The following is a 26,831-nucleotide window of genomic DNA, read 5'->3' as shown; positions in this document are numbered from 1 at the left end:
ATAGAGAAATCATAGATGCTGCATATTTAGACACATAAATGTCCTGTTTCCAGTATTCTCCTATATTGAGTCTCATAGAGAAAACAGGATTTCACAAACAACTTGCATTTCAAAAAATGAGAGAGGTAGGACATCTCTCCTCTATAAGACAATATGATTTCGAAGCAAATTTGAAGTGCAAGCGGGATGATTTGACAATGAATCAGAGGCAACTGACTGAAGGAAACAAAAGTTGTCTATCTTTGACTGTTCTTCATGAAGCAAGTTTTGAAATCAAATCTCCAAGCATCTTTGAAAAAGCACAATAAATTGTGAAAAAAAAATCACGCCTTCTTTTGAGGGAGCAACAATCTTTTTATAACAGTCTGCTGAAGTGCAGAAGCTTTCCTTCCTGGTATACTATCTGTAATTGTGCAGGCAGTTGAAAAGACTTCACACAGGCGACTCGCTGAAACAGAAGAGCAGTGGGCAACAAAGTACAGGGATTCCAGAACGTAACTGTCTTTGAAACAACACTTTACATTATTCCAAAGGCAAAACACTTTCACATTGCCAACAACCCAAATTATTTATAGGAGATTGATTCATATACTTAACCCAATGTGAGAGGAAATATTTCTAATTATATCCAAACATCTTTAATATGAGGGGAATTAGGCTTGGAGACCTTCAATGCCAAAAACATGTTTTGCCAAATATGTTTTAAGAAAGAGGAGGAGGTTACATGTTTTCCATATTTGATCCTATAAAAGTACCCTTGGAATGAGTATTACTTGTCTCTCCTCAAGGTAAGTGTGTGTGAGGACAGGGCTCTGTCTGAGGACTGTAAGGGATGTCTGGCTGCCCACACACATGCCACACGTCCTGGCTCCCACTGTCTCTGGCAGCCCTGCCAGTGAAGCACCAGTTTACTCCGTAGCAATTTTAATTAGATGTTATAGTCTTCCCGGTCATTTCCTGGTTCTCAGTTAAATATTATGCTATAATTGGGAGCTGTTATAATTTAACCAGAAGAACTTTACTCTTTTTCTTACAGTTCTGACCCTCTTCAAAGTTGCATCTCTAAGGTAAGATCCTGATTTCCTTCTCATTCCTCAGAGAGTGCAAAGGATTTTTTTGCAGTGGTTTGGGTAGTGGTTGGGGATGGGGTAAAAAAATAAAAGCATTTCAATTTCATGGTTGATCGTGCTTCTCTTAAAAACATGACGACTTTAGAAATTGGTTTTCATTATCTCATATCCTTCACAATGTATGAAAATGCTTTCTCGGAGTTTTTGGAAATTTTATGCACAATTTTTTTCTGTTTCCAGCATTGTAGTTTGTCTTTTAAATGATTTCATTACAGCATGTAATGCAACATTTCAGATGTTACTCATTACAGAAAAAAAAGTAAATTTTCTATACTATGGCTTTACTCAGCCCTCTCTGTAAAACTTTGAGATGATGTCTCAGTGGACAAATAGAATGGTCTCAATCCTTGTATTGGAAAAGTTGCATAAATCTGCATGTCGTTTCACAATCCATAAAATAGAAATTTTAAATATATATGTGATACAAAACACGATTGTGAGAATGTTCAGCAAGATGAAGCATCTTATTTGTGTTATCTGAATCATTGTCATTTGAATGAAAAGAAATATAAAAAAATTTACCCAAGTGAGCTTTCCTGAAGAAAGTATCTTGATTATTATAAAACAGAAGATAAAGGGTAATTATTGACAGCATTAATGAATTCTGGTTAAAGTAGCAAGAGATGGATCTGGAAAAGAACAAGTTTTGTGCAGTTTTTATGAGAATATTAATAACAGCAAGAAAATATAGGTAATAACATTTTATAATAAATCCTTGAGCTATGCTAAAGACCAGTGAAGAAGCTGAGTTTGCCAGAGTTATGATACAAGATAAACTGACTCATAATAGAATATTTTAAAACAAAAGAAATCTCTTCGCATTTTATTTTCCTTTGAGCAAGGTAGTTTTTGTAATGCCCAAGTTTATAATGAAAAGACTTTCACCAGCCAGGCATAGTGGCTCAGCCTGTAATCCCAGCCCTTTGGGAAGCCAAGGCGAGAAGATTGCCTGAGCCCGCAGGTTTGAGATCGGCCTGGGCAACTTGGTGAGACCTTGTCTCTACAATAAATCACAAAAACTAGCCGGACGTGGTGGCATGCATCCGTAGTTCCAGCTACTTGCAAGGCTGAGGCGGCAGGATCACCTAAACCCAGCAGGTTGAGGCTGCGGTAGCCGTTGAGTGCACCACTGCACTCCAGCCTGAGCGACAGAGTGAGACTCTCACTCAGAAAAAAGAAAGAAAAGAAAAGAAAAGAAAAAACTTTCACCATGTACAAAATAGTTCCTAAGATGTGGTAACATATTCCTATTATTCTTTTAATTCACCAAACCAGCTGTGTACCCTTCTCTGTATCTAAGAGGTGTGAAGGATACCATAATAAAAGAGTGCTCCCTGCCTCCAAGGTACTTATCATTCAGTTGGGAAGAAAAGAACTATAAGTGAAAGAACTGGAGAACATCCTGCCATTATCTTAGCTTTGTGTTCTCTATAAGCCAGGAATAGGCAGCCTAAAGATTAATATACATAACAAATGAAACTAAGAAAGCAGCTAAGAGACTTGTAGTAGGTGAGTCAGAAACTACAGTCTCTTTCCAAATGCATGATTAAGTATCTGTCATCACTGGCACAGAACAAGATTGACATGTCATCCTCAACTAAGCCAGGGAGGTAGTCATAGCCAATGCAGTGCTAAGCACTCAACTGGTCAGTGAATTAAAAAAACAAAACCAAACAAAAAAAAACTTTTTAAAAATGTGAACCTAATCATCCCATTTCTGAGTTTCTAAAATTGCTTTTCTTCCTCTGTCAGGCAGGATCCTTAACTGGGCTGCCATCAATAAACCACAGCCATGAGTTCTGATGCCGAGATGGCCGTTTTTGGGCCGGCTGCTCCTTTCCTCCGAAAGTCTGAAAAGGAGCGAATTGAAGCTCAGAACAAGCCCTTTGATGCCAAGTCTTCGGTCTTTGTGGTGGACCCTAAGGAGTCCTTTGTGAAAGCAACTGTGCAGAGCAGAGAGGGGGGAAAGGTGACAGCCAAGACTGAAGCTGGAGCTGTGAGTAAAACCTCTAGTGCTGATTAAACTGTGCCTCATTTTGGGTTAGGTTAACTGACACATTTTTTTGACCTAACATCTCTTGTTTGACTGGACAGACTGTAACTGTGAAAGACGACCAGGTCTTTCCCATGAACCCTCCCAAATATGACAAGATCGAGGACATGGCCATGATGACTCACCTGCATGAGCCCGCTGTGCTGTACAACCTCAAAGAGCGTTATGCAGCCTGGATGATCTACGTGAGTTCTTTCTCATGGCCTTCTACTTATGCAAGAGCATTTTGAGAAACAGTAGATGATTAAGGTTTCCATTAAATAATTATATACCCCTCCCCTTCCTTTTTTTTTTTTTGGTGCAGACCTACTCAGGCCTATTCTGTGTCACTGTCAACCCCTACAAGTGGTTGCCGGTGTATAATGCAGAGGTGGTGACAGCCTACCGAGGCAAAAAGCGCCAGGAGGCCCCACCCCACATCTTCTCCATCTCTGACAATGCCTATCAGTTCATGCTGACTGGTGAGTGCCTCAGCTGGCTTTTACATGAATCATTTTAACACCCATAATCACAAAATACACACTTCTGGAAAGGCTGATCATAGTTAGAGAGCTGTAGTCTAAGGCCATAAGACACAGAATTTTTTTTCCTTTGTGAGGGCAATTGATACATTTAGAAACTAAATCTTAACCTTGGCCTGATTAACACTATTTTAACTTGTTAAACCACAGTCCAAACCCTTAGCATAGCATGCATTGTTCAGTTATATGCAATAATCAGCAGAAAACATGTGATTGAAATCTATAGATGACAACAAGCAAAGGTGTTGGGCTTTGGAGTATACTGTCCTTTATATTCAACCAACAGGACATACTTCCTGTAGTGACATAAGGAATTTAACATATGACATTTTATGTATCTCTTCCCCAATTTTAGACTTGAGAATAATACTATGGATAACTTTTCAATAATATGTTGAAAAACTCCATTAAAATATGATGCTTACACTCAAATGCCCTAAGTCAGGGGTATCCAATCTTTTGGCTTCCCTTGGCTGCATCAAGTAACCTTTTGACTTCCCTGGCCCTCACTGAATAAAGAGGAATTGTCTTTGGCCACACATAAATTATGTAGTATAGTTATTGTATATACATAATAAGACTTCTTTTTTAAAAAATATTTTTATTATAAAGTTTAGAAAAATGAGAACAATATAAAACTAGTGGGAAATTTAACGTTGTTTTTGTAAAACTAATCATCAATGTCTGGTTTAGTGGAAGGGGTCACAATTCTTAGTGAGCTCTCAAGGTGCTCGTCAGAAATGTTTGTTTGAATTTTGCTCTTTGTGTGCTTCACAATTGAAAACAGCTGCTCACAAATTTATGTGCTGCCAAAAAGCAATGTCATGAATAAAGAGTGATTATGAACTTAAAATATGGAACTACACATGGGGCCATGGAGAAAATAAATGCTGAAAAACACATGATATCAAAAGACTTTGTGTGGTTGTATTACTAACTGTCCTGGGCTGCAAGTGACCCCATAGGCCGTGGGTTGGACCTGTCCTAAGTTCTTCCCTAGAGAAAGTTTTGTTTGTGTAATTGATATATATGTTGATTGTCCACTGCTTTTCTTCTAGATCGGGAGAATCAGTCTATCTTGATCACGTATGTATTCCTATTCTGAGACTTGGTAGTTTATTCTCACCATGGAAAATGACAAACCAAAATAAGAAGTTAGTTAATGCCCCTACCCTAAAGCAGTGGGATGATCATCCTGGAACAAAATATTGTTTTTAGCTTTATTGTAAGGTTTAGGTTGAGTCAGAATGTAAAATAACAATACTCCAAATCACTTCATTTGTTTGTTCAGTCTTGAAAGTTCCATAAAACTGTTCTGGGAGTAGGAAATGTAAAATGCCTTCTCTGGGCATGGCCAGAATTTTGTACAGGGCAGTGAGCAGCTCATAGCCTTCTAAAGGTATAGCAGTTTGGGAATATTACCATTTGGTCATGTTCAAGGCCTACTTAGAAAATGTCTATTCCCTCAAAGATCAAACTTGAGCCCAGTCTCTAGTCTAAGGAAGCTGAAGAATACATGCATACTTGGAGAAGTTTCTTACTGACTATTCCATCACTACATAGTTGGTCAGTAACTGCTTTTTGGGTCTCTCAATCCTAGGCCTCAGCATCCAGAAAAGAGTCTGGCACATTTCAAGCACTCAAGAAATATGTGTTAAATGAAAAACAAATTTCTCTACTTCTTGTCAGTACAAAGCAACAGAAATAATATGAGCTATATGTAGGCTGTAAAGAAAGATTAAAAAAAAAAAACCTCTCTGACAGAGAGATATAAAGACAGAGGCATGAAATGGCAAATGCTGGTGGCAGAAGTAGTTTCATTTGTCACAGTGCTTAATTTCTCATGCATGTTTGGTCTTTGTTTGACAGTGGAGAATCTGGTGCAGGGAAGACTGTGAACACCAAGCGTGTCATCCAGTACTTTGCAACAATTGCAGTTACTGGGGACAAGAAGAAAGAGGAAGTGACTTCTGGCAAAATGCAGGTGCGTCTGATTGCCATGGTCAGAATCCAGGCTCTTTTGGGCTTTCAGGTAAGAAATTCCCAAGCCTCAAATGTGAGGATCGTTCTTGCCTTTGCAGGGGACTCTGGAAGATCAAATCATCAGTGCCAACCCCCTGCTGGAGGCCTTTGGCAATGCCAAAACTGTGAGGAATGACAACTCCTCTCGCTTTGTAAGTTTTTTGGTCACAGAAGGGTCTTTTCTCTCTTAGATGCCAGAGAAAGCATATCTAAATCATGACACATTATCTCTATTGAGTACTTCAAGTTTTGTGTATAACATTATCTTTTTTACTTGCAAGGGTAAATTCATCAGGATCCACTTTGGTACTACAGGGAAACTGTCTTCTGCTGATATTGAAACATGTGAGTAACAAGAGCTCCTAAATATAATCCAAAAATGACAAATGATGGTTTGGAGAACACTTTGCATCTCCTGCTGAGCATGGAGCCTGTTAACCACCCTTCTGCTGCCAAACAGGCCCGTGTATGATGCCAGTCTTATCCATAGCCCACAGTGTGCTTTACCCACTCCAGTCATGAGCTAATGCATCTTTGAGAACTGCCAGAAATTGCTGAACTTGTCTGAAGTATCCCAGCCTCAGAAGGATTTCAAATTTTTCTAAGAAAAAACTAACACTAGGAGTAAACGAGTTGCCTGTGGTTGAGGAGATGTGATTTCTTCCTAGTCTGAGTCTCCATACTGTTGCTCTTGGCAGCTCCTCTAGTATACACTAACAGGAGACTCTGGGGAGGGAAGAGTTTCAAGACTTGATTATATTCCAAATGTCAAGGATCTTCTGTGTGAGAAGTGAATGTCTTGTTTCACTTTTTTCTAGAGATGGTAGGAGGAATTGCAATGGTGTTTGTCGAGATAAAATATGCTCCAGGCAACATTCAACTGAAATCTCAAGGAGCCAATAAGATTTAGCTAATGACCCCAAATTCCAAAATAACTCCAGGACACTTGGTGATTTTTTTTCTCCTAATCCAATGTCTACTATCCATTGTAGATCTTCTGGAGAAGTCTAGAGTCACCTTCCAGCTAAAGGCAGAAAGAAGCTACCATATTTTTTATCAGATCATGTCTAATAAGAAGCCAGATTTAATTGGTAAGAAAGAACTTAAATTCATAGGCTAGAAGTCATTCACTGTAATAATATCTTCTAATGTAAAATGTATGCCTTTAATTCTGTGTATTCAGAAATGCTCCTGATCACCACCAACCCATACGACTATGCCTTTGTCAGTCAGGGGGAGATCACAGTCCCCAGCATTGATGACCAAGAAGAGTTGATGGCCACTGATGTAAGTCACACACTTTTTTTAAAAAAAAGAACCACAATAGCAACCCACTGTAGGTATGGTTACCTTAGGATATACATTCTCCTAAATAAGTTAGTGTCTTTAGTCCTAACTTTGAGCCTCTCATCTCTCTTGGCAGAGTGCCATTGAGATTCTGGGCTTCACTTCAGATGAAAGAGTGTCCATCTATAAACTCACAGGGGCTGTGATGCATTATGGCAACATGAAATTCAAGCAAAAGCAGCGTGAGGAGCAAGCTGAGCCAGATGGCACTGAAGGTACAAAATGAACCTCCATCTGGGTTTGATGAGAGAATATACACAAAATAGTACATTCCAAATTTATCTCATTTACTGCTGAGATTCTGATGGACATATGCAAATACACCCCACACAGACTTTCTATAAAGCAATTCACTCAATACTCTGCCCCTATGAATTGTGGGACCCAGAGTAGGTCACATTAGGTACCTGAATTGTGCCTTTTCAGTTGCTGACAAGGCGGCCTACCTCCAGTGTCTGAATTCTGCTGACCTGCTCAAAGCCCTCTGCTACCCCAGGGTCAAAGTCGGCAATGAGTATGTCACCAAAGGCCAGACTGTGCAGCAGGTAAGTGCTTAACCTCAATGAATCACACACATCTCGAGCCTCCATGATATGTCTTGAATAATGTCAACAAACACTACTCTCTCTGTGAAGGTTTACAATTCAGTGGGTGCGCTGGCCAAAGCTGTCTATGAGAAGATGTTCCTGTGGATGGTTACCCGCATTAATCAGCAGCTGGACACCAAGCAGCCCAGGCAGTACTTCATTGGGGTCTTGGACATTGCTGGCTTTGAGATCTTTGATGTGAGTTAGCAGAAACTTTGTACCAGAAAATTTTCTAAATCTTATTGCTGCAGTCATACAGCATGACTGCAGTCATTCTTAGAAAGGACCTATGAAAAATAGTTGCACTATAAACTTAACTGACACATAAAAGAGGAACAAAAGACCATGAAAAGACACAAAGTTTGGAATGAAATCGACCCTGATTCAAACTCTAGCTCTGTTAGTTACCAGTTGTGTGATAATGGGAATGGTACCTGACTAATCATAGAGCAGATAGATTCAACTAGGACCTGTAGGTAAGGTACCAGGCAACAGACTCACTCCTGATAACAGACTTATTTCTGAGATCTTTCTGTTAGTTACAAAATCTGAATTTAAAGCCCTTAGCAGATTCCAAACATGTAAGCAGCACTTACCAAATGGTAAAGAAGATGATCAGGGTGGCAATAGCATCAAAGATGGCAGTGGGGAAGACAATGACAAATTCAAAGAAAGACAATAAGATCCCTACCTCCCTAATTAAAAGAAATGAAATGTCTTTAAATATTCAGATAACCTCTGCAATACCCAGGTACAGAAAGTAGAAATTGCATAAATAAACTCAAATTTGTCTGCCTAAAAAATAACTGCTACACAGCTTAGGAAATATGGCTACCAAAGTACTCTACCTCACAGCAGTATCTCGGATGTGTCTCATCTAGAGGTCACATTTCCAAATCTTTTTCTATTTGTAAACTAATAGAAACTGGAAGAAGTTTTCTGAGTTTTAGGGACAAGAGCATTTCAAGACATTCCCAAGCCAACAAGGAATAATCTGTCATCTAGTAGAAACAGAAAGAGCAATCCACACTTGTAAAAATAAGAAACAAATCACAGTGTAAACTTAAAATCTCTTTGAGGTTTTTTTTTTTTTTAATATTAGCTTTGTTGAGATATAATACACCTACCATACAATTCACCTACTTAAAGTATAAAATTCAGTTTTTTTAGTATACTCACAGATATGTGCTACTGTCATAATGGCCAATTTTAGAACATTTTCATCACCCCAACATGATACCCCATACATATTAAACAGTTACTCTGCATTTGTCCTCCCCCCAGGCCTGCAAGCCACTAACCTACTTTCTGTCTCTGGATTTGGCTGTTCTGGACATTTTATATAACGGGATTATACAATATGTGGTCCTTTGTAACTGGCTTCTTGAACTCAGCATAATGTTTTCCAGGTTCATTCACTATGTAAAATCCCTTTGACTTTTGTGTATGGTGATAACATTCTCAGACAAGGAATTCTCAGTTGTGTTTATATCTCAGTGTCCTGATGATTAAAGCAGAGCAAATCTACTCAAGATCTGGGAGTCATTACAAACACTGGCCCTGGTGACAAAATATGGGATCTTTGCCATGTCCCTTACTATCATGGTCTTGCAAACATTACTTGATTTCTTTAATAGTGTCTTTTTACCATGGAATGAGCAAATAATACCACCTTACAAGGTGCTTGTGAGGATTAAATGCAATAATTTGTACAAAGCACTTAACACAATGTCTATCATACAGTAAATGTTCAACAAATGTTAGCTGTTGAATTTTCATTCCTGGTATTATTAGCAACATACAAACCGTGACTCAGATCTAGCAAACTTAGCTAGTTATACAATGTAGTCATAAAAAGATAAATCATTAAGAAACCTCTGGGCTGGGCACAGTGGCTCATGCCTGTAATCCCAGCACTTTGGGACGCCAAGGTAGGAGAATCGCTTAAGCACAGGAGTTTGAGACCAGCCTGGGCAACACAGCAAGACCTTGTCTCTACAAAAAAAAAAATCAAAATTAGCCATGTGTGGTGGTGCTTGCCCTTAATCTCAACTATTTGGGAGGCTAAAGTGGAAAGATCATTTGAGCACAGGAGGTGGGGGCTGCAGTGAGCCATGATCGTGTTACTGTACTCCAGCCTGGGTGATGGAGTGAGACTCTGACTCAGAAAACAAAACAAACAAACAAACAACCCCCCCAAAACAAAACCCTGATCTACAAAAAGATACTATAAGTAAATAAATTAGTTAATTAATAAGATACCTTAAAAACCAAGCAACTTTATTGCATAGAAAAGTATCAGTTCAAAGTTATTGGTATTTGGTAGCAGCAAAATGTAAAAATAAATAGGACAGAATAAGGGGCTCACGATAGGTAGGACAAAACCATACCTCATAAGAGGACAGTTAGGCTAACCAATTGAGAAAAACCACTTTCAAAGAGAAACTTCTATTATAAATTGAATGTGAATTTGTATTTTCCACTTATTTAGTTCAACAGCCTGGAGCAGCTGTGCATCAACTTCACCAACGAGAAACTGCAACAGTTTTTCAACCACCACATGTTCGTGCTGGAGCAGGAGGAGTACAAGAAGGAAGGCATCGAGTGGGAGTTCATCGACTTCGGGATGGACCTGGCCGCCTGCATTGAGCTCATCGAGAAGGTTTGCTTGCTTTTGTCAGACTACAGATTATACTGCTGTATGGTATTATAAAGAAAACCATAAAGCCTTGGTATACGCAATGGTAAAGGATTTCTACTTGTAAAAAGTGAGGAAAATACTTCTTCTTTTGCCAACTCTGAGGCAGGTAATCTGGTAAAAGGAAATGAATATTTCCTATAGAGTTCAGAACTTGACACTTACCCACAGTTTGTAATGCTAAGCCTTACATCTAAAACTTTCTTTCCTTACAAATAGATCGTTGACCATTGACTCAAATCTTTTTTTAACTTATTTCTTTGTCCTCCTTGAAGTCATTATTACTGGCATGAGAAGTATGAATTTCTAGTACTGTGCTTTAAAGTAGAGGTTTTCCAAACTCTAGTTGTGTCAAAGACTCACCAGGAGTCCTTAATACAACTGCAGGTTTCCCTCATCTCACCCCCAGAAATACTTTTTGGTAAGTTTGGGAGGAAATCATTGTGTTTAACAAATGATTCTGATGCAGCTAATTTGCAAGTCACACTTAGAGAAATAAGGCATTTGGGGTAAAGACACAAACTCCACAAGAGCATAGTCCTCATCTGTCTTGCTGTGTCACAACCTAGAACCTTACCCAACACCTGGGTCTTGATCAACACCCCATAAATATTTGTTAAATTAATAACTTCTGACCAAAAGAATGGGTTTTTATTATTTCTGTGGAATTAAAGAATTCATTTACTCAAATAGGATCATTAATGTCATGTATTATTCCTATTTGCAGATAGAACTCAAATGGCATTTGTTTCTTCCCATTCTTCCAGCCAATGGGCATCTTCTCCATCCTGGAAGAGGAGTGCATGTTCCCCAAGGCAACAGACACCTCCTTCAAGAACAAGCTCTATGAACAACATCTTGGAAAGTCCAACAACTTCCAGAAGCCCAAGCCTGCCAAAGGCAAGGCTGAGGCCCACTTCTCACTGGTGCACTATGCTGGCACCGTGGACTACAACATTGCAGGCTGGCTTGACAAGAACAAGGACCCCCTGAATGAGACCGTGGTTGGGCTGTACCAGAAATCCTCAATGAAAACTCTGGCCTACCTCTTCTCTGGAGCAGCAGCAGCTGAAGCAGGTAATTTTCATTAGAAATGACCTTTTACTTAATGTATAAAACATAACCAGAGAAAGCCTGTCCTATGATTGATTGTGCCTTCTTTGCCCCCCCTCAGAGGCTGGTGGTGGAAAAAAAGGTGCTAAGAAGAAGGGTTCTTCTTTCCAGACCGTGTCTGCTCTCTTCAGGGTATAAATTTCATTTTCTTTCTGTAGTTAGATTTAGCATATTAAATTTTACTCTATTGCGTAGGGAAAGGGAAGCGGTCTTACAAGGGCTCTAGAACTGGATATGACTCAAGGAGACAGGTCAACTGACAGTTTGGGAAGGGATATCTCAGTATCCAGAAGACACAGAAGTCAGGAGAGATGAGAGTGAATTGCAGAAGTCAGTATCAGATGACAAATTCAATTTAAAGTTATTTGACACTTAAAAGACTCCACTGGGATAGGATTAAGTATAGCATGAGAATTACCTGAGCCTTTGGGAGCCTCCAAGTGGTTTAGGTGCTTAAGCATAAATCGGTACAGAACTGAACTGAGTATGTTTTGAAAGTTAAAGATAGAAGAATAGTGATGAGGCTTGGGGGCTAAATCAAAGGAAGGAAATATAAAAACCAGATGTGATAAATATCACTTGAAGAAAAATTTACTTTTCTTTTGGCAATCCCATTTCAAATCACATCTCTAATAACTGAAGGTCTAGTTATTCTGAAAAAAACAGGATTTCCATAACGGAAAACTTTACACACTTAGTAACATGGCTGTCAGTTCTCCGCCAAGTCTCAGAATGAGGCGTTAAAGGCCACTTTCTGTGGAACCATTAGGACACACAGCTCTGTATTTACAACAAGGAATAAGCATGTGATAAAGAGGCAGATACAACCGAAGGTCAAGTAAAGAAAGGAGTGGGAGATTAGGAGGAAGAACTGAATTAATAAAACCAGACCACATATCTAGGTAAAAGAGATGGATAGAGTATTTCCATACGTTTAAAGCATCGTAGTAAATTTACAACATATGCTAAGAAATTCAACAGCAGTGAACAATCACTTCAAGAGCTCATAGAAAAACATATTTTTATGTGCACAAAAATAGAAAATAGGAGGACATATTGGGAATGTGGAAATTCCAGAGATAACTCTGAAAATTCAAATCTGGTTACTGTTCAGTAGAATTGAACCAATGTCAGGGATCACAATAATTAAGTCTATAAATATGACTGGATGAAAACAGTGTATTTTTCAACCATAAACTTGTATGGTTCCACAGGAGAATTTGAATAAGCTGATGACCAACTTGAGGAGCACTCACCCCCACTTTGTACGGTGCATCATCCCCAATGAAACAAAAACTCCTGGTAAGACACTTTCTGATATTCAAACAAGCTCTGTGTGTTTGCTTTAGGCCATGAAATATGGCACGTGTACTCCTTCTTTTAGGTGCCATGGAGCACGAGCTTGTCCTGCACCAGCTGAGGTGCAATGGTGTGCTGGAAGGCATCCGTATCTGCAGGAAAGGATTCCCAAGCAGAATCCTGTATGCAGACTTCAAACAGAGGTCAGACATTCTCACTGTAAATTGTTTTAAGAGGTTTTTATTACTTTTTGAATTTTTTCAGTGAAAGAGTCCTTTATACCTTCTATTAAAATTGAAGAGAAGAGAAACAAACTTAACAAACTCCGTACTGACATGCAAAAAATCTGAAGTCATTTGAATAGACAAGAGAATAGATGAAGGGGTAGACGTGATTTCTTATTTCTGTTCGATGATCTGATGTCTATGTTGTTTCTACAGTCAGTCAGGCAGGAAGATTTCTTGTTGATGACAACAACTATATCATATAATTGTTTGGCTTAAACAGATACAAGGTATTAAATGCAAGTGCTATCCCTGAAGGGCAATTCATTGATAGCAAGAAGGCTTCTGAGAAGCTGCTTGGGTCCATTGATGTTGACCACACCCAGTACAAATTTGGTCACACCAAGGTAATATTCTTTAAATCTTCTTTTATGCTATTTCTATCCCTTTGAGCTTTATGTAAAGTTTTTTTTATCTGAAACTCTGCCCATGCACAGGTCTTTTTCAAAGCTGGTCTTCTGGGGCTCCTAGAGGAGATGAGAGATGACAAGCTGGCCCAGCTGATTACCCGAACTCAGGCCAGGTGCAGAGGGTTCTTGGCAAGAGTGGAGTACCAGAGGATGGTGGAGAGAAGGTATTGATAAGGATACTTTATTCATCAGTCTAGGCCTTTTTATTCTGTTTCCAGTTATAATCTGACTTTGGATATTTCTGTTCCTATCACAGAGAGTCCATCTTCTGCATCCAGTACAATGTCCGTGCCTTCATGAATGTGAAGCACTGGCCCTGGATGAAGCTGTATTTCAAGATCAAGCCCCTCTTAAAAAGTGCAGAGACAGAGAAGGAGATGGCCAACATGAAGGAAGAATTTGAAAAAACCAAAGAAAACCTTGCAAAAGCTGAAGCCAAAAGAAAAGAGCTGGAAGAAAAAATGGTTGTTCTTATGCAAGAGAAAAATGACCTGCAACTCCAGGTTCAAGCTGTGAGTATCAGATCCCATTTATTGCAGTCTGATGCTACAACTTTAGCTCAGTGATGACCAAGTAAAGGTTTAGATCCCATCTAATAAGGAACAAATTATTAATATTTCCTAATCCACAACTCCTTACAATGTTCTATAAATTTTCATGTACAACATTACTAAAAATCACTATGGTAGGATTCCTTGTTGTCAAGAAGGGAAAAATAAAAAGTTTTCCTTTCTCTTTGTTCTTTTTCTTAGCAGAATGTGAACAGGAAATAAGTTCAGCTTTGCTTCCTAAGATTCTTCCTACTAAAAAATGCAAAGAGCAATGAGAAAAGAACAATATTGTCAGTGAAGATGGAGGAGACTCTGTGATTAAAAAAAAAAAAAAGCATCAACTTGAAATCGATATTGTATTTTTTAAAATCTGCAGTCCCCTAGCAACTTTTTGTTCAACTTTAGTTTTAGGAGACTTCTAGTACTTGGAATAGCATCGTGGCAAAGCTTTCTATAGATAATTCAATTTTATGCAAATCATGAGAGAGAGTTGGTATTCTCATTCTGACATCCTAGTAAATATCCAAAGCCTTAGGGATAAATATTTGATCAAGGGTCACTGTCTAACCCAAATTATAAGAGAATTCAGTTGCTGGCACCAAAACCAACAACAGAAAACATTAAAGGTTACCTACCTAGTTATCAGAATTTAGACAAGGAATTGATTACTTCCACTGAGCCTAGAAGTTTTGGGCACATAATTTAAAAAAATTTTTTAGAGATGAATTGCAAAAACCTAGTTTGGCATTATGACTTTCCTATACATTGTATAGATCAGAGTTTTCCAAATTGAAGAGTGGTTCATCATGCCTTCAAAAATTAAGAGATAATTAAGGCCAGGCATGGTAGCTCACACCTGTAATCCGATCACTTTGGGAGGCAGAGATGAGAAGATTGCCTGAACCCAGGGGTTAAAGACCAGCCTGGGCAACTTGGCAAGACCTCATCTCCACAATAAATCAAAAAATTAACTGGGCATGGTGCCACACGCCTGTAGTTCCAGCTACTTGGAAGGCTGAGGTGGAAGGATTGCCTGAGCCCAGCAGGTGGAAGCTGCGGTGACCGTGAGCGTGCCACTGCACTCCAGCCTGGGCAACAGAATGAGACTTCAGCTAAAAAAAAAAAAAAGGATCGTTGAAGGGGATATGTAAGCTTCATCCAAGCATACTCCTCCCCCGAGTATGACATAACCTCTTTTCAACAGTATTCCATCAACTATCCACATAAATATTTGATGAAGTTCCAGATACTAAGGATATGACTTTGAGCAAGAGACATTCTCTTTGTCCTCAGAGTTTATTCCAACTCCTATTTCTTCTCATGAGAAATATGCTTGTTACTTTATTTAAGTATCACCTCTAACATGATCCATTTTCCTTAGTTCCTCCAGGGACTCCCTTTGCTTTCAAACTGCTCTGCCACTAAAGGACATGTCTTCCCTTTACAGCACTTTGCTGATACTACCCCTCTCTCCTAGCAACCTGCCAGATACCCAATCCTTTTGTTTGTTTCATATTCTAAACTTTTCTGAAAATAAATATTAAACAAAGAAAGTTGACCAACCTGAAATCATACATCAACATATTATATATGTTTAGCAAATATGATTGTATCATAATTACACTAGGAACCACGACTTAAATTCCTTTTTTTAAGTCTCCAGAGTCATAAGTATCCAATAAATACTTGCCAAGTAATGAAAAGCAAATAAAAATTAACCTGAAGTCTTAAAACATAATTTACTTGCTTGGTTTCAAAATATTAATAATAAAATCTGAAAATGAATAGGGAACCAAAATGTAAAAGTGGCTACTGTCTCTCCACAGGAAGCAGATAGCTTGGCTGATGCAGAGGAAAGGTGTGACCAGCTGATCAAAACCAAAATCCAGCTAGAGGCCAAAATCAAAGAGGTTACTGAAAGAGCTGAGGATGAAGAAGAGATCAATGCGGAGCTGACGGCCAAAAAGAGGAAACTGGAGGATGAATGTTCAGAACTCAAGAAAGACATTGATGACCTTGAGCTGACACTGGCCAAGGTTGAGAAGGAGAAACATGCCACGGAAAATAAGGTATGGTTCATATTCTCCAATATTATACAGGGCTTTTGCCACCTAACTGAGCTGCTATACAGCAACTAAGCTGCTCTCTTAACCTTTGTAGGTGAAAAACCTCACAGAAGAGATGGCAGGCCTTGACGAAACCATCGCTAAGCTGACCAAGGAGAAGAAAGCCCTCCAAGAGGCCCACCAGCAGACCCTGGATGACCTGCAGGCAGAGGAGGACAAAGTCAACACCCTGACCAAAGCTAAAATCAAACTTGAGCAACAAGTGGATGACGTAAGCCTAATATTAGTAACAAACTAAATAAGCAAGAGTTTGTATTCTTGTAATATAGTGAGTACATACCAAGTGCCTCCTCTGATTAAGGTGTCTGGAGCATCATCCCTGACACAAGGACTAACATGTACACACATGAAATTTTAAAAATCAATAAAGAAAGTTAGCTATGAATAACAGACAATATGGGTAAAAAAGAATCAAGGGAAAGGAAGGTTAATATGTTCACAAAGAAAAGCTGTACAAATAAAACAGATCTCTACCTGAGCTTGAAAGGCAAGTGACTATGGGAAGAAGATATAGAAGAAGGAAGTGTTTTGAGCAGGGAACATAGCAACAACAAGAAAGCAGTCGTGATCAATAAAATTTTCTCTCACAGAAACAAAGGGAACTCAATTAGGAATGATAAATTTGGCTTTAAACACAATCTGATATCTAATAGAGAACCCGCTGAAAATGTCTGAATTAGGGAAGCATTAACAAAGGTTATGGTTCGGAAATATTACCATGCTGTCCATCCATGTGGAGAAGTATTGATCACCATGGATTCCAGTGGGGAGATATAGAAGGCATGATGTTTCACTCGTCATTTATTGTAATAATGTAAAAATGAGGCACATTTCACCTTATCAATGATGAATGCTTAAACTAGGTAAAAACTAGCAAGAATGGAATCAATAAGACAAATCTGCCTAACTCACAGAAAAATCAAACGGTTTGCTGATTAGTTATTAATTATTAATTAATGTTTAAAAGTTCAACTTGAACAAAAGCACTGTACCATGGATTATTAACTTTTAGCTTGAAGGATCTTTGGAACAAGAAAAGAAAATTCGGATGGATCTAGAAAGAGCAAAGAGAAAACTTGAGGGAGACCTGAAATTGGCTCAAGAATCCACAATGGATATAGAAAATGACAAGCTACAACTTGATGAAAAGCTAAAAAAGTAAGCAGTAAGGACAAAATTTTAATGGAGAAATTACTATTAATATTTCTATGACTGACAAAAGGTGATTTTCTAATAGAAAAGAGTTTGAAATGAGCAATCTGCAAAGCAAGATTGAAGATGAACAAGCACTTGCTATGCAGCTGCAGAAGAAGATCAAGGAGTTACAAGTAAGTACATGATTTTCATCAGTCTAATTCAACATCACAAAATGTACTGACACCAAGAAGTTGAGTTTGTACTTTTCACCATTTTCAGGCCCGCATTGAGGAGCTGGAGGAGGAAATCGAGGCAGAGCGGGCCTCCCGGGCCAAAGCAGAGAAGCAGCGCTCTGACCTCTCCCGGGAACTGGAGGAGATCAGTGAGAGGCTGGAAGAAGCCGGTGGGGCCACTTCAGCCCAGATTGAGATGAACAAGAAGCGAGAGGCTGAGTTCCAGAAGATGCGCAGAGACCTGGAGGAGGCCACCCTGCAGCATGAAGCCACGGCGGCCACCCTGAGGAAGAAGCACGCGGATAGTGTGGCTGAGCTTGGGGAGCAGATTGACAACCTGCAGCGGGTCAAGCAGAAGCTGGAGAAGGAGAAGAGCGAGATGAAGATGGAGATCGATGACCTTGCCAGTAACATGGAGATTGTCTCCAAAGCCAAGGTACAGTCATCATTTAAGTCTTAAAGAGACTTCTGTAGAACAGTTGGGAGTGAATCTTTCAAGAATCATTAGTAGCTGTCAAGAGGAAACAGGCAATACAAGTTTGGAGACTTGGGAGAGAGAGAGAGCAATCCTGCATTCACCATTTATTTGGGAATAGCCACACCCAAATAATATAAAAAGTGAAAAATTAGGCTCTTTCAAATAAAAATACAATTCAGCTATACATTGGGAGGCTTTTTTTTTCAATACTTCACATTGACTTTTGGTTGTCTTGGTTTTTTTCTTAAGCACAAATATAATTTGTTTCTCAAAAACATCTCATGAACTGAATTAGATATCTTTTTCTCATATCATAGATAAGGCAATTTAGTAAAGTAATTAAATTAACAAAGCAATTTAGTGGCAGTATGTTTAGACTGTATCTTGTTACTCTTTCCATCACGATCCAAAGCCTTTGTTGTTTTTTGTTTGTTTGTATGTTTGCAAAGATAGTCACTTCTAAAAATAAATGAGTATTGCAGCTCCAGTAGAATATTTGGATCACTGAAATTTTCTTTGGTCCTGGTTGAGATGCCTTCTACCACTTTTTGACTGCAGGGAAACCTTGAAAAGATGTGCCGCACTCTAGAAGATCAAGTGAGTGAACTTAAGACCAAGGAAGAAGAGCAGCAGCGGCTGATCAATGACCTCACAGCTCAGAGAGCACGCCTGCAGACGGAATCAGGTGGGCCATTCACCAGTGTTTACTTGAATGACAAATTTACCCTGGATATCTAATTTGCTGAAAAACTGCACTGAGTTACTTGAGATCACATACTACCTCCTTGGAAGTTACCCACTAATATGAACACATTATTGACCACTGGCATGGGGCTGCTTTCTTATATAAATATGGATAGACAGAATGATATATGATAGATAGATAGACAGACAGATAGAGATGGGGGGAAGAGAGAGAGAGATGTCCAGGCCATTTTATTTTTGAACATTTTAAACAGATTTGGCTTTAATTTACAAGTTATGAAACACAAAGTGTATACTCATAGTATCTCTTCTCACTTTTCAAAATGGCTTTCACAAACTATTTGTCACTTTATTTTCCCCATTAGTCTGTGTAATATTATCTATGTTTTAAAGACAGCAGATTACAGTAGTGATGAAGTGACTTTTCCAAGAACGCTTACTCTGATCTTTTTCCTGAAATCTTGCCAATTACTTGTAACTAACACAGTAAAGTAAGAAAATATTCAGAACCACCACCCAGCTGACAAGCATTCAAACTTTTTGATTAGCGAAGTTCAAAAGACCACATTTACTCTCTCCTTGTAGATTTGTCCAACTTTCTGCCAAAGTTCTAGCCCCAAGTAAGAATTGTTTTTATGGATCATTTAGGCAGGTGAAAAGTGATGGGAGAGTCACTCTACTTTTTCATATTCATTCAAATACTATTTTTTTCATAACAGGGTTCAAAATAATGTTTTTATTATTGTTATAAAGGGGATCAGTACACTTCATGAAAAGGAAAACAACATTCTCAAGGAGTCAACATACTCCTTGTAGTTTCTCTTCCATGATACTAGTAACTTAGGTTTTAAAAAAAATAAAACCTGTAATTCTTATTACATGTAAAAAAGATAAGGCTTCGGGGAGGGCTGGTGGGGGTGGGGGGCGGGGGGAGAGATAAGGCTTCTAGGCAACTAGTTTAAAAATAGTGCTGAAAGGGTTTCCTCTCATTCTAACATAATCTAGTTTGTTTTCTGAATTATAGTGTTTAAGAATTGAAGACATATTTAGATGCCATTGGGTTGTGAACTGATTAATTATCCAGAAAGCAACTCGTTCTAAGGATACAAGGAACATTATTTCTGAGTACAAAAATGTTTTCAGGATTTTCTTTTGAATGTTACTTCTACTTTCAGAGGCAATTGCTCAAAGTTAGCTATTTTCCACAGAATAAATCCTTTATTTCAACCAACTTTTGGTGGAAGATAAACTAGTATAATACTACTGCCTTAGATAAAAAGCACTGGAAGTATTTTCTTGTTTAATAAACATTTTTTCACTTGTTTCATCAATTTCTACTGCGATCTCAAATATCTCCTCAAATACTTTGTGCTGTTCATATGCAAGTAATCTAACTCAAAGTTCTACATACTTCTCATTTTCAACTGGATTTACCCATCAGGTTAAAGTGGATGTTGGTGTTTGTTGCAATTCATGTTCTCCATCAAGTTTCAGACTTGGCTCCCTTTTCCTGCTCCAGTTTTTATTTTAGAATTTTAATTTCCAAAGTAAGGTTGAGTTTTCTGGATCTTGGTCTTTTATAGGTGAATATTCACGCCAGCTAGATGAAAAGGACTCACTAGTTTCTCAGCTATCAAGGGGTAAACAAGCTTTCACACAACAAATAGAAGAACTAAAAAGGCAGCTTGAAGAGGAGATAAAGGTAAACCCTACTTCTTGTTGTCATTCTCACTTCTGTGGGTTTTTTTGTTTGTTTTGTTTTTTTGCTTATTTTACAGATTTTCTGCTGGTGACTTATAGGAGATTAGGAACTAAACATCACTTTAAAGATATAAAAGTAAGTCACCAATCTCTGTGTTCTCAGGCCAAGAGTGCTCTGGCACATGCCCTGCAGTCTTCTCGCCATGACTGTGACCTGTTACGGGAACAGTATGAGGAAGAGCAGGAAGCCAAGGCCGAGCTGCAGAGGGCAATGTCCAAAGCCAACAGCGAGGTTGCCCAATGGAGGACCAAATATGAGACGGATGCCATCCAGCGCACAGAGGAGCTGGAGGAGGCCAAGTATGTTCTAGGCTTAGTTCAAATGAAAATACCTCTGTTAATAATTAAAGTCCATGTGCAGTAAGTACTATGTGGACAAACAGGGTCCTTGCTGTCCTTGGCTTTCAAGTACAGCTCTTCCTTTTGAGATATAAAAATATGACTATTTGTAGGGAGAAATGGAAATATATTTATAAAGAGCAAAGAGTATAAAGAAAATTCTAAAGAAAACATATTGTTTTATAAAGGACTAGGTATTTGATACAATTCAAAAGTTTAAGACTAAATTGTAGGAAGGGAGAATCTGGACAGGAAAGAAACTACTTATTCAACAGAAAGTTTAAGATAAGATCTAGTCATTTGTTCTGGGCATAAAGAAGAACCCTATTGCTAGAATTAATATTTTGGTGGATGGCTTAGAAAAGATTCTGAGAGGATCGTTCAAAGCAAAATTTATATTGATTTGGTAAATTTTTTATTAATGGATTGATGAAAAGCTCCAAAAAATAAGGCATACAATTAGATAAAATCAAGCATATTTCATATGAATTAATTTATCCAATATTTGAGTCTTTAATGTGTGTGACAGCCTACAAGAATACAAAGGTTAGTAGGGTACAGACTTGGCAATTAAGATTAAGTAGAGACACAGATATAAATGACAGTAATCAATGTAGACATTAGTATTCTATAAAGGAGAAATAAGCCAGCTTCCTTGAAGGGTAAAATGTCTCAGGCTTGTCATAAGTGAACTTAAAGCCAGACTACGAAGTATGACAATATCAAAATTTGAGTTGTTTTCAGTATTTGGTGGAAAGAGACAGGAGTCAATTAATATAGACTGGAACCTATTAAACAAGCATGTGAAGCAAAGTACTGAAGATGTATGACTGAAATTCGCTCATGTGTACCCACTTTGAAATACCCAATTCTGCTCAGAGCCATTTACTTCTACTGCCTATATTTCACTTTTTAGAAAGAAGTTGGCTCAGCGTCTGCAAGATGCTGAGGAACATGTAGAAGCTGTGAATGCCAAGTGTGCTTCCCTTGAGAAGACGAAGCAGAGGCTCCAAAATGAAGTGGAGGATCTCATGATTGATGTTGAGAGAACAAATGCTGCCTGTGCGGCCCTGGACAAAAAGCAAAGGAACTTCGATAAGGTATTTTGCCCAATTTCTGCTTAGACATTCAATAGATGACTAACAATAGCCTGCTACCTTCTGTGGCATTCTCTATACCATCTGAGGACTACTGTTCTCAGTAGCTGCTGATCCACTGGCAGGTGTGTGTGTTGTTTCTATGTTCATTCATAATTATTTTTCAGTACCAGATCACCTCAACTCTGTCTGAGAGTTGCTAAAATAGATGGCTTTTATCCCATCAGACTTTCTCCACTAAATTTATTGACCATTCCTTGACCTTCAGATCTTGGCAGAATGGAAACAGAAGTATGAAGAAACTCATGCTGAACTTGAAGCTTCTCAAAAGGAATCCCGCTCCCTCAGCACAGAACTATTCAAGATTAAGAATGCTTATGAGGAATCCTTAGACCAACTTGAAACCCTGAAGCGGGAGAATAAGAATTTGCAACGTGAGTACATTTTACCTTTTCATTAACAATAGAATACATGAAATAATGTTTTTCCATCTCTAAACAAATTTCTATATTTTTGTCTACCAACAGAGGAGATTTCTGATCTCACTGAACAGATTGCAGAAGGAGGAAAGCGTATCCATGAACTGGAAAAAATAAAGAAGCAAATTGAACAAGAAAAGTGTGAACTTCAGGCTGCATTAGAGGAGGCAGAGGTAGACATTTTATTGTGCACTCTAAAACAATTCTGAGAGGGGTTAGCCTTTATTGAATGCAAAGATCAGTGAATCAAGAGAAATGAAAAGTAGCTTTTACTCTGTGTACTAGAGTTAGAATGGAGAATTGACATGCATACAACTAACATAAGTATATGTCAGAAACTGTGCTAGATACAGAAAAAAACAAAGATGAATATGTTAAGGGCCCTGTGTTCAAGGGCACAATCTCCCTGAAGAGATAGAAGCCTATTAAATCAATAGTAACACATTGTAGAAATTTCAATAACAATGGAATAAAGATGTATGATGACAGCACAAAGGTAGAAACTAATTCTTATTTCTAGAATACTGCACACTTCCATTTACCTGCTAATGTTGCCTCTTGCTGTCATTAAGGCATCTCTTGAACATGAAGAGGGAAAGATCTTGCGCATCCAGCTTGAGTTGAACCAAGTCAAGTCTGAAATTGATAGGAAAATTGCTGAAAAGGATGAGGAAATCGACCAGTTGAAGAGGAACCACATTAGAGTCGTGGAGTCGATGCAGAGCACGCTGGATGCTGAGATCAGGAGCAGGAATGATGCCATCAGGCTCAAGAAGAAGATGGAGGGAGACCTCAATGAAATGGAAATCCAGCTGAACCATGCCAACCGCATGGCTGCAGAGGCCCTGAGAAACTACAGGAACACCCAAGGCATCCTCAAGGTAAATGGGTGCAAGAGATGGTTCCAGAACGACTGGAGCAACTGTAGCCCTGAGAACATGGTATCTCAATGACTGTTCGTCCCACAGGATACCCAGATCCACCTAGATGACGCTCTCCGAGGCCAGGAGGACCTGAAGGAGCAGCTGGCCATGGTTGAGCGCAGAGCCAACCTACTGCAGGCTGAGATTGAAGAGCTGCGGGCCACTCTGGAACAGACAGAGAGGAGCAGGAAAATTGCAGAACAGGAGCTCCTGGATGCCAGTGAGCGTGTTCAGCTCCTCCATACCCAGGTGCATATAATAACAGAATAGTAACAAATACAAAGGCATAAAAATGACATTTTTGTTCATATCTTAGTATTATTTAGAAATCTATTTATAAGGTTTTATTGAGGATAAAGCTTAAAACATTTAAGTTTTTATTAGCAAAATCAAAAAAAATCATTAGAATATCAGGTTTCCTAATTTTTTACTACTGTACCTAAATTTCTAAATTTCACATTTTAACCAGAACACTAGCCTGATCAACACCAAGAAGAAACTGGAGACAGACATTTCCCAAATCCAGGGTGAAATGGAGGACATTGTCCAGGAAGCCCGCAATGCAGAAGAGAAGGCCAAGAAGGCCATCACTGATGTGAGCAGAGGGTAACACAGTGGTGGTCAAACTTGAATCTTGATGTGCTCTTTCAGCTCTCTTAACCAATTCTTTTTTTTACTGTTAATTAGGCCGCCATGATGGCCGAGGAGCTGAAGAAGGAGCAGGACACCAGTGCTCACTTGGAGCGAATGAAGAAGAACCTGGAACAGACAGTAAAGGATCTGCAACACCGTCTGGATGAGGCAGAGCAGCTGGCACTGAAAGGCGGGAAGAAGCAGATCCAGAAACTGGAGGCCAGGGTGGGTCTCCTAATCAGCATGTATTTCTATCTCATAATGATCCAACACATGATTTTGAATATCTAGCATTGCTAGATGCTTTGTGGCAAACATTTGAGATGAAAGAGAGGTATTCCCACTGACCAAGACCTTATAATGAGATGATCAGACTAGGACATCAAAAACTTCATAGAAAGCAGAGGAAAAGAAGTAGGCGGGTCATTTGAAGAAGTAGAAATTCATTGAGTGAATGAATTATAGCAAAGTCCTTAAAATGTCCACCTTCTTGCAGGTTCGTGAACTTGAAGGAGAAGTTGAAAGTGAACAGAAGCGCAATGTTGAAGCTGTCAAGGGTCTGCGCAAACATGAGAGAAGAGTGAAGGAACTCACTTACCAAGTAAGGAAAATGACCTGTCTAGGTTTTCATCCCAGTCTGCATGGGATTGAAACCCATATGTATAACAAAATGGTATGATGGTATTTGTACTTTCAAGAAACTCACTGTTTTAAATATTATTGCAGACTGAGGAGGACCGCAAGAATGTTCTCAGGCTCCAAGACCTAGTGGACAAACTGCAGTCAAAGGTGAAAGCATATAAGAGACAAGCTGAGGAAGCGGTGAGTTCATAACTCCTTTGGGTAACTGGGTGGCCTCCACTTTTCAGACATGACGAGGACAATTTATTTAAAGCAATGAAAGAAAAAATGAGTACAATGAGGAAAGATCAATGGAAAATAAATGACTGAAGTTCTGAAAAATGAGATGAAACCAACCACTTGACAAGTCAGGGGAAAATATTCCAGGAAAGAGGAAGAACAAATGCAAAGCTTTTGAGTAGAAAAGTGGTTCAAGAAACAGAAAAATAAGGAAGAGAGCAGCACAGACCAGGTTGGAGAGTCAGGCAGGAGACAGAGCACAGGGTCTTTCTAGATCATAGTAAGAAGTCTGGATTTTAGTTTAAGTACATTAGGGCACTGGGAAACTATGGGAAGGTTTTAATATGGATCAATTGTAACCTGATTTATGTTTTTTTAAATGAGCATTCTGGCTACTCTGGAAAATGGGTTATTGAGTAACATGAGTGGTTGTAGAAAGACATGTTAGGAAGCTTTTCAGGTTGGTTCTGTGGCTTGGATTAAGGCAGTAGTGGAGCAGAAATAAAGAAGTGAACTGATTCAAGATATATTCTACAAGATACACTAATAGTTGTAATCAAGGGTAATTCATCAAGTTTATGGTTTGAGTAACCAGGTAGATGATGTAACACTTACTTTAGTGGGGAACTAAGAGAAGAAGAGATTTGCAGGGCAATAAAGAAACAAGATTTTGTTTTGGATACATTAAGTGTGAAATACTACACACACAAGTAAAGACGTCAAGTAAATAGTTAACTATAAGTCTGGAACTCAGGTCTCAATTATGTTCAAACTACTGGATTCCTGGCACTCCACCTTATTTCAGTTCCTTATCCATGATTCATCTGGCATAATAATTGAATAGTATCCATTTCCTAAGTATAGATATACATACTTACATATCACGAATGAGTTTCTCTGCTCATTGATGGTTCTCAACTTTCCCCTGACCTCTAAGGTCACAGAGAAAGGGACAAAGGTTTAACAGGTGGAGGGGAGTTAGGGAGGCAGGCAGAGAGATCAAGCATGTATGTACCTACCTACACACACACACACACACACACACACACACACACACACACACACTCTCATACCCACACTATGGACAAATTGCTTAATCTTTCCTTAGTTCTTTCTTTCATCAGCTCTTTCTTTCCTCATCTGTAAAAGGACAATATGAGGCGTTTTTATTTTTGTTTTTGTTTTCAAGCTATACTATTTAGTGATTCCAAGCTTTATGAATGTTTTAAATTCGAATGCCACATTTTGGAGGGTTCTTGATGAGACTTAAAAAAAATAATTACTAGAGACTAAACTAGAACTGACATGCTCACATTTTCTGCTATATATTCAAGCACAATCAGAGACAGCTCAGACTATTTTAGGAAACAATAAACTTCTTGTTTAACTTTAAACTTCACTAAGTGCAATCACTTATACTTATTTGGCAATAACATATTCAAGTAATAGTTTGGTATAATATAGATTGCAAATCTGCATTCTTAAAAGGTCTGGTTCTATTCTCAGGATTCTGAAAAAAATCAAGACTGGACACCTGGCATATTTAGTAGTAGCTGTAAGATGTTCAGCTGTTCTCAAAGTTCAGATACAAATGTCATGTGACCTTTCTTGTTATCAATGAGTTCAAGAAGTATAAGGAGCTAGTGCAAAAAAAAAAACAAAAGATGCCAGAGCATTTCTCTAAGTTTCTTAAAAGATTTACTAGACTGATTCACTTTTAAGTAAAAAGAAATTCAGAACTCATTGTCCTACCTTTTCTCCTGATAAATGCATTTCTATTCACAGGAGGAACAATCCAATGTCAACCTCACCAAGTTCCGAAAGATCCAGCACGAGCTGGAGGAGGCTGAGGAACGGGCTGATATTGCTGAGTCCCAGGTCAACAAACTGCGGGTGAAGAGCCGGGAGGTTCACACAAAAATCATAAGTGAAGAATAATTCATCCAAATGCTGAAAGGTGACCAAAGAAATGCACAAAATGTGAACATCTTTGTCACTCTGTTTTGTACTTACAATTTTTGGAGATAAAAAATTTATCTGCCAA

General features: G+C 38.7%; 1 protein-coding gene across 3 annotated transcripts; it reads left to right on the top strand.

Moving 5' to 3' along the window:
- The first annotated feature begins 1,034 nt into the window (after positions 1 to 1,034).
- On the top strand, positions 1,035 to 26,831 carry LOC103252146 (myosin-1). 3 transcript variants are annotated; one of them, XM_008050759.1, is made up of 39 exons: positions 1,035 to 1,067; positions 2,883 to 3,126; positions 3,225 to 3,368; positions 3,488 to 3,644; positions 4,763 to 4,790; positions 5,574 to 5,688; positions 5,786 to 5,878; positions 6,008 to 6,071; positions 6,719 to 6,817; positions 6,910 to 7,013; positions 7,150 to 7,288; positions 7,500 to 7,618; positions 7,709 to 7,858; positions 10,152 to 10,322; positions 11,126 to 11,435; positions 11,533 to 11,603; positions 12,686 to 12,773; positions 12,856 to 12,973; positions 13,278 to 13,401; positions 13,492 to 13,628; positions 13,721 to 13,976; positions 15,842 to 16,084; positions 16,176 to 16,352; positions 17,154 to 17,299; positions 17,379 to 17,469; positions 17,558 to 17,947; positions 18,548 to 18,674; positions 20,278 to 20,396; positions 20,559 to 20,755; positions 21,711 to 21,894; positions 22,160 to 22,325; positions 22,419 to 22,543; positions 22,943 to 23,251; positions 23,339 to 23,542; positions 23,763 to 23,888; positions 23,981 to 24,151; positions 24,423 to 24,527; positions 24,653 to 24,748; positions 26,573 to 26,831. In XM_008050759.1, the coding sequence occupies exons 2-39, from the start codon at positions 2,923 to 2,925 to the stop codon at positions 26,723 to 26,725; spliced, it is 5,820 nt and encodes a 1,939-aa protein (XP_008048950.1). In that variant the 5' UTR covers positions 1,035 to 1,067; positions 2,883 to 2,922; the 3' UTR covers positions 26,726 to 26,831. The 3 variants fall into 3 exon arrangements, with proteins under 3 accessions (XP_008048950.1, XP_008048952.1, XP_008048951.1); XM_008050761.2 differs by lacking the exon at positions 1,035 to 1,067 and having other exon boundaries at positions 2,884 to 3,126; positions 11,126 to 11,431; positions 11,535 to 11,603; XM_008050760.2 differs by lacking the exon at positions 1,035 to 1,067 and having other exon boundaries at positions 2,884 to 3,126; positions 11,126 to 11,441; positions 11,536 to 11,603.

Source organism: Carlito syrichta, unplaced genomic scaffold (genome assembly GCF_000164805.1).
Source record: "Carlito syrichta isolate Samal-C Ts95f unplaced genomic scaffold, Tarsius_syrichta-2.0.1 Scaffold153648, whole genome shotgun sequence".
NCBI classification, from domain to species: Eukaryota; Metazoa; Chordata; class Mammalia; order Primates; family Tarsiidae; genus Carlito; species Carlito syrichta.
This window is presented reverse-complemented; position numbering and strand designations above follow the sequence as displayed.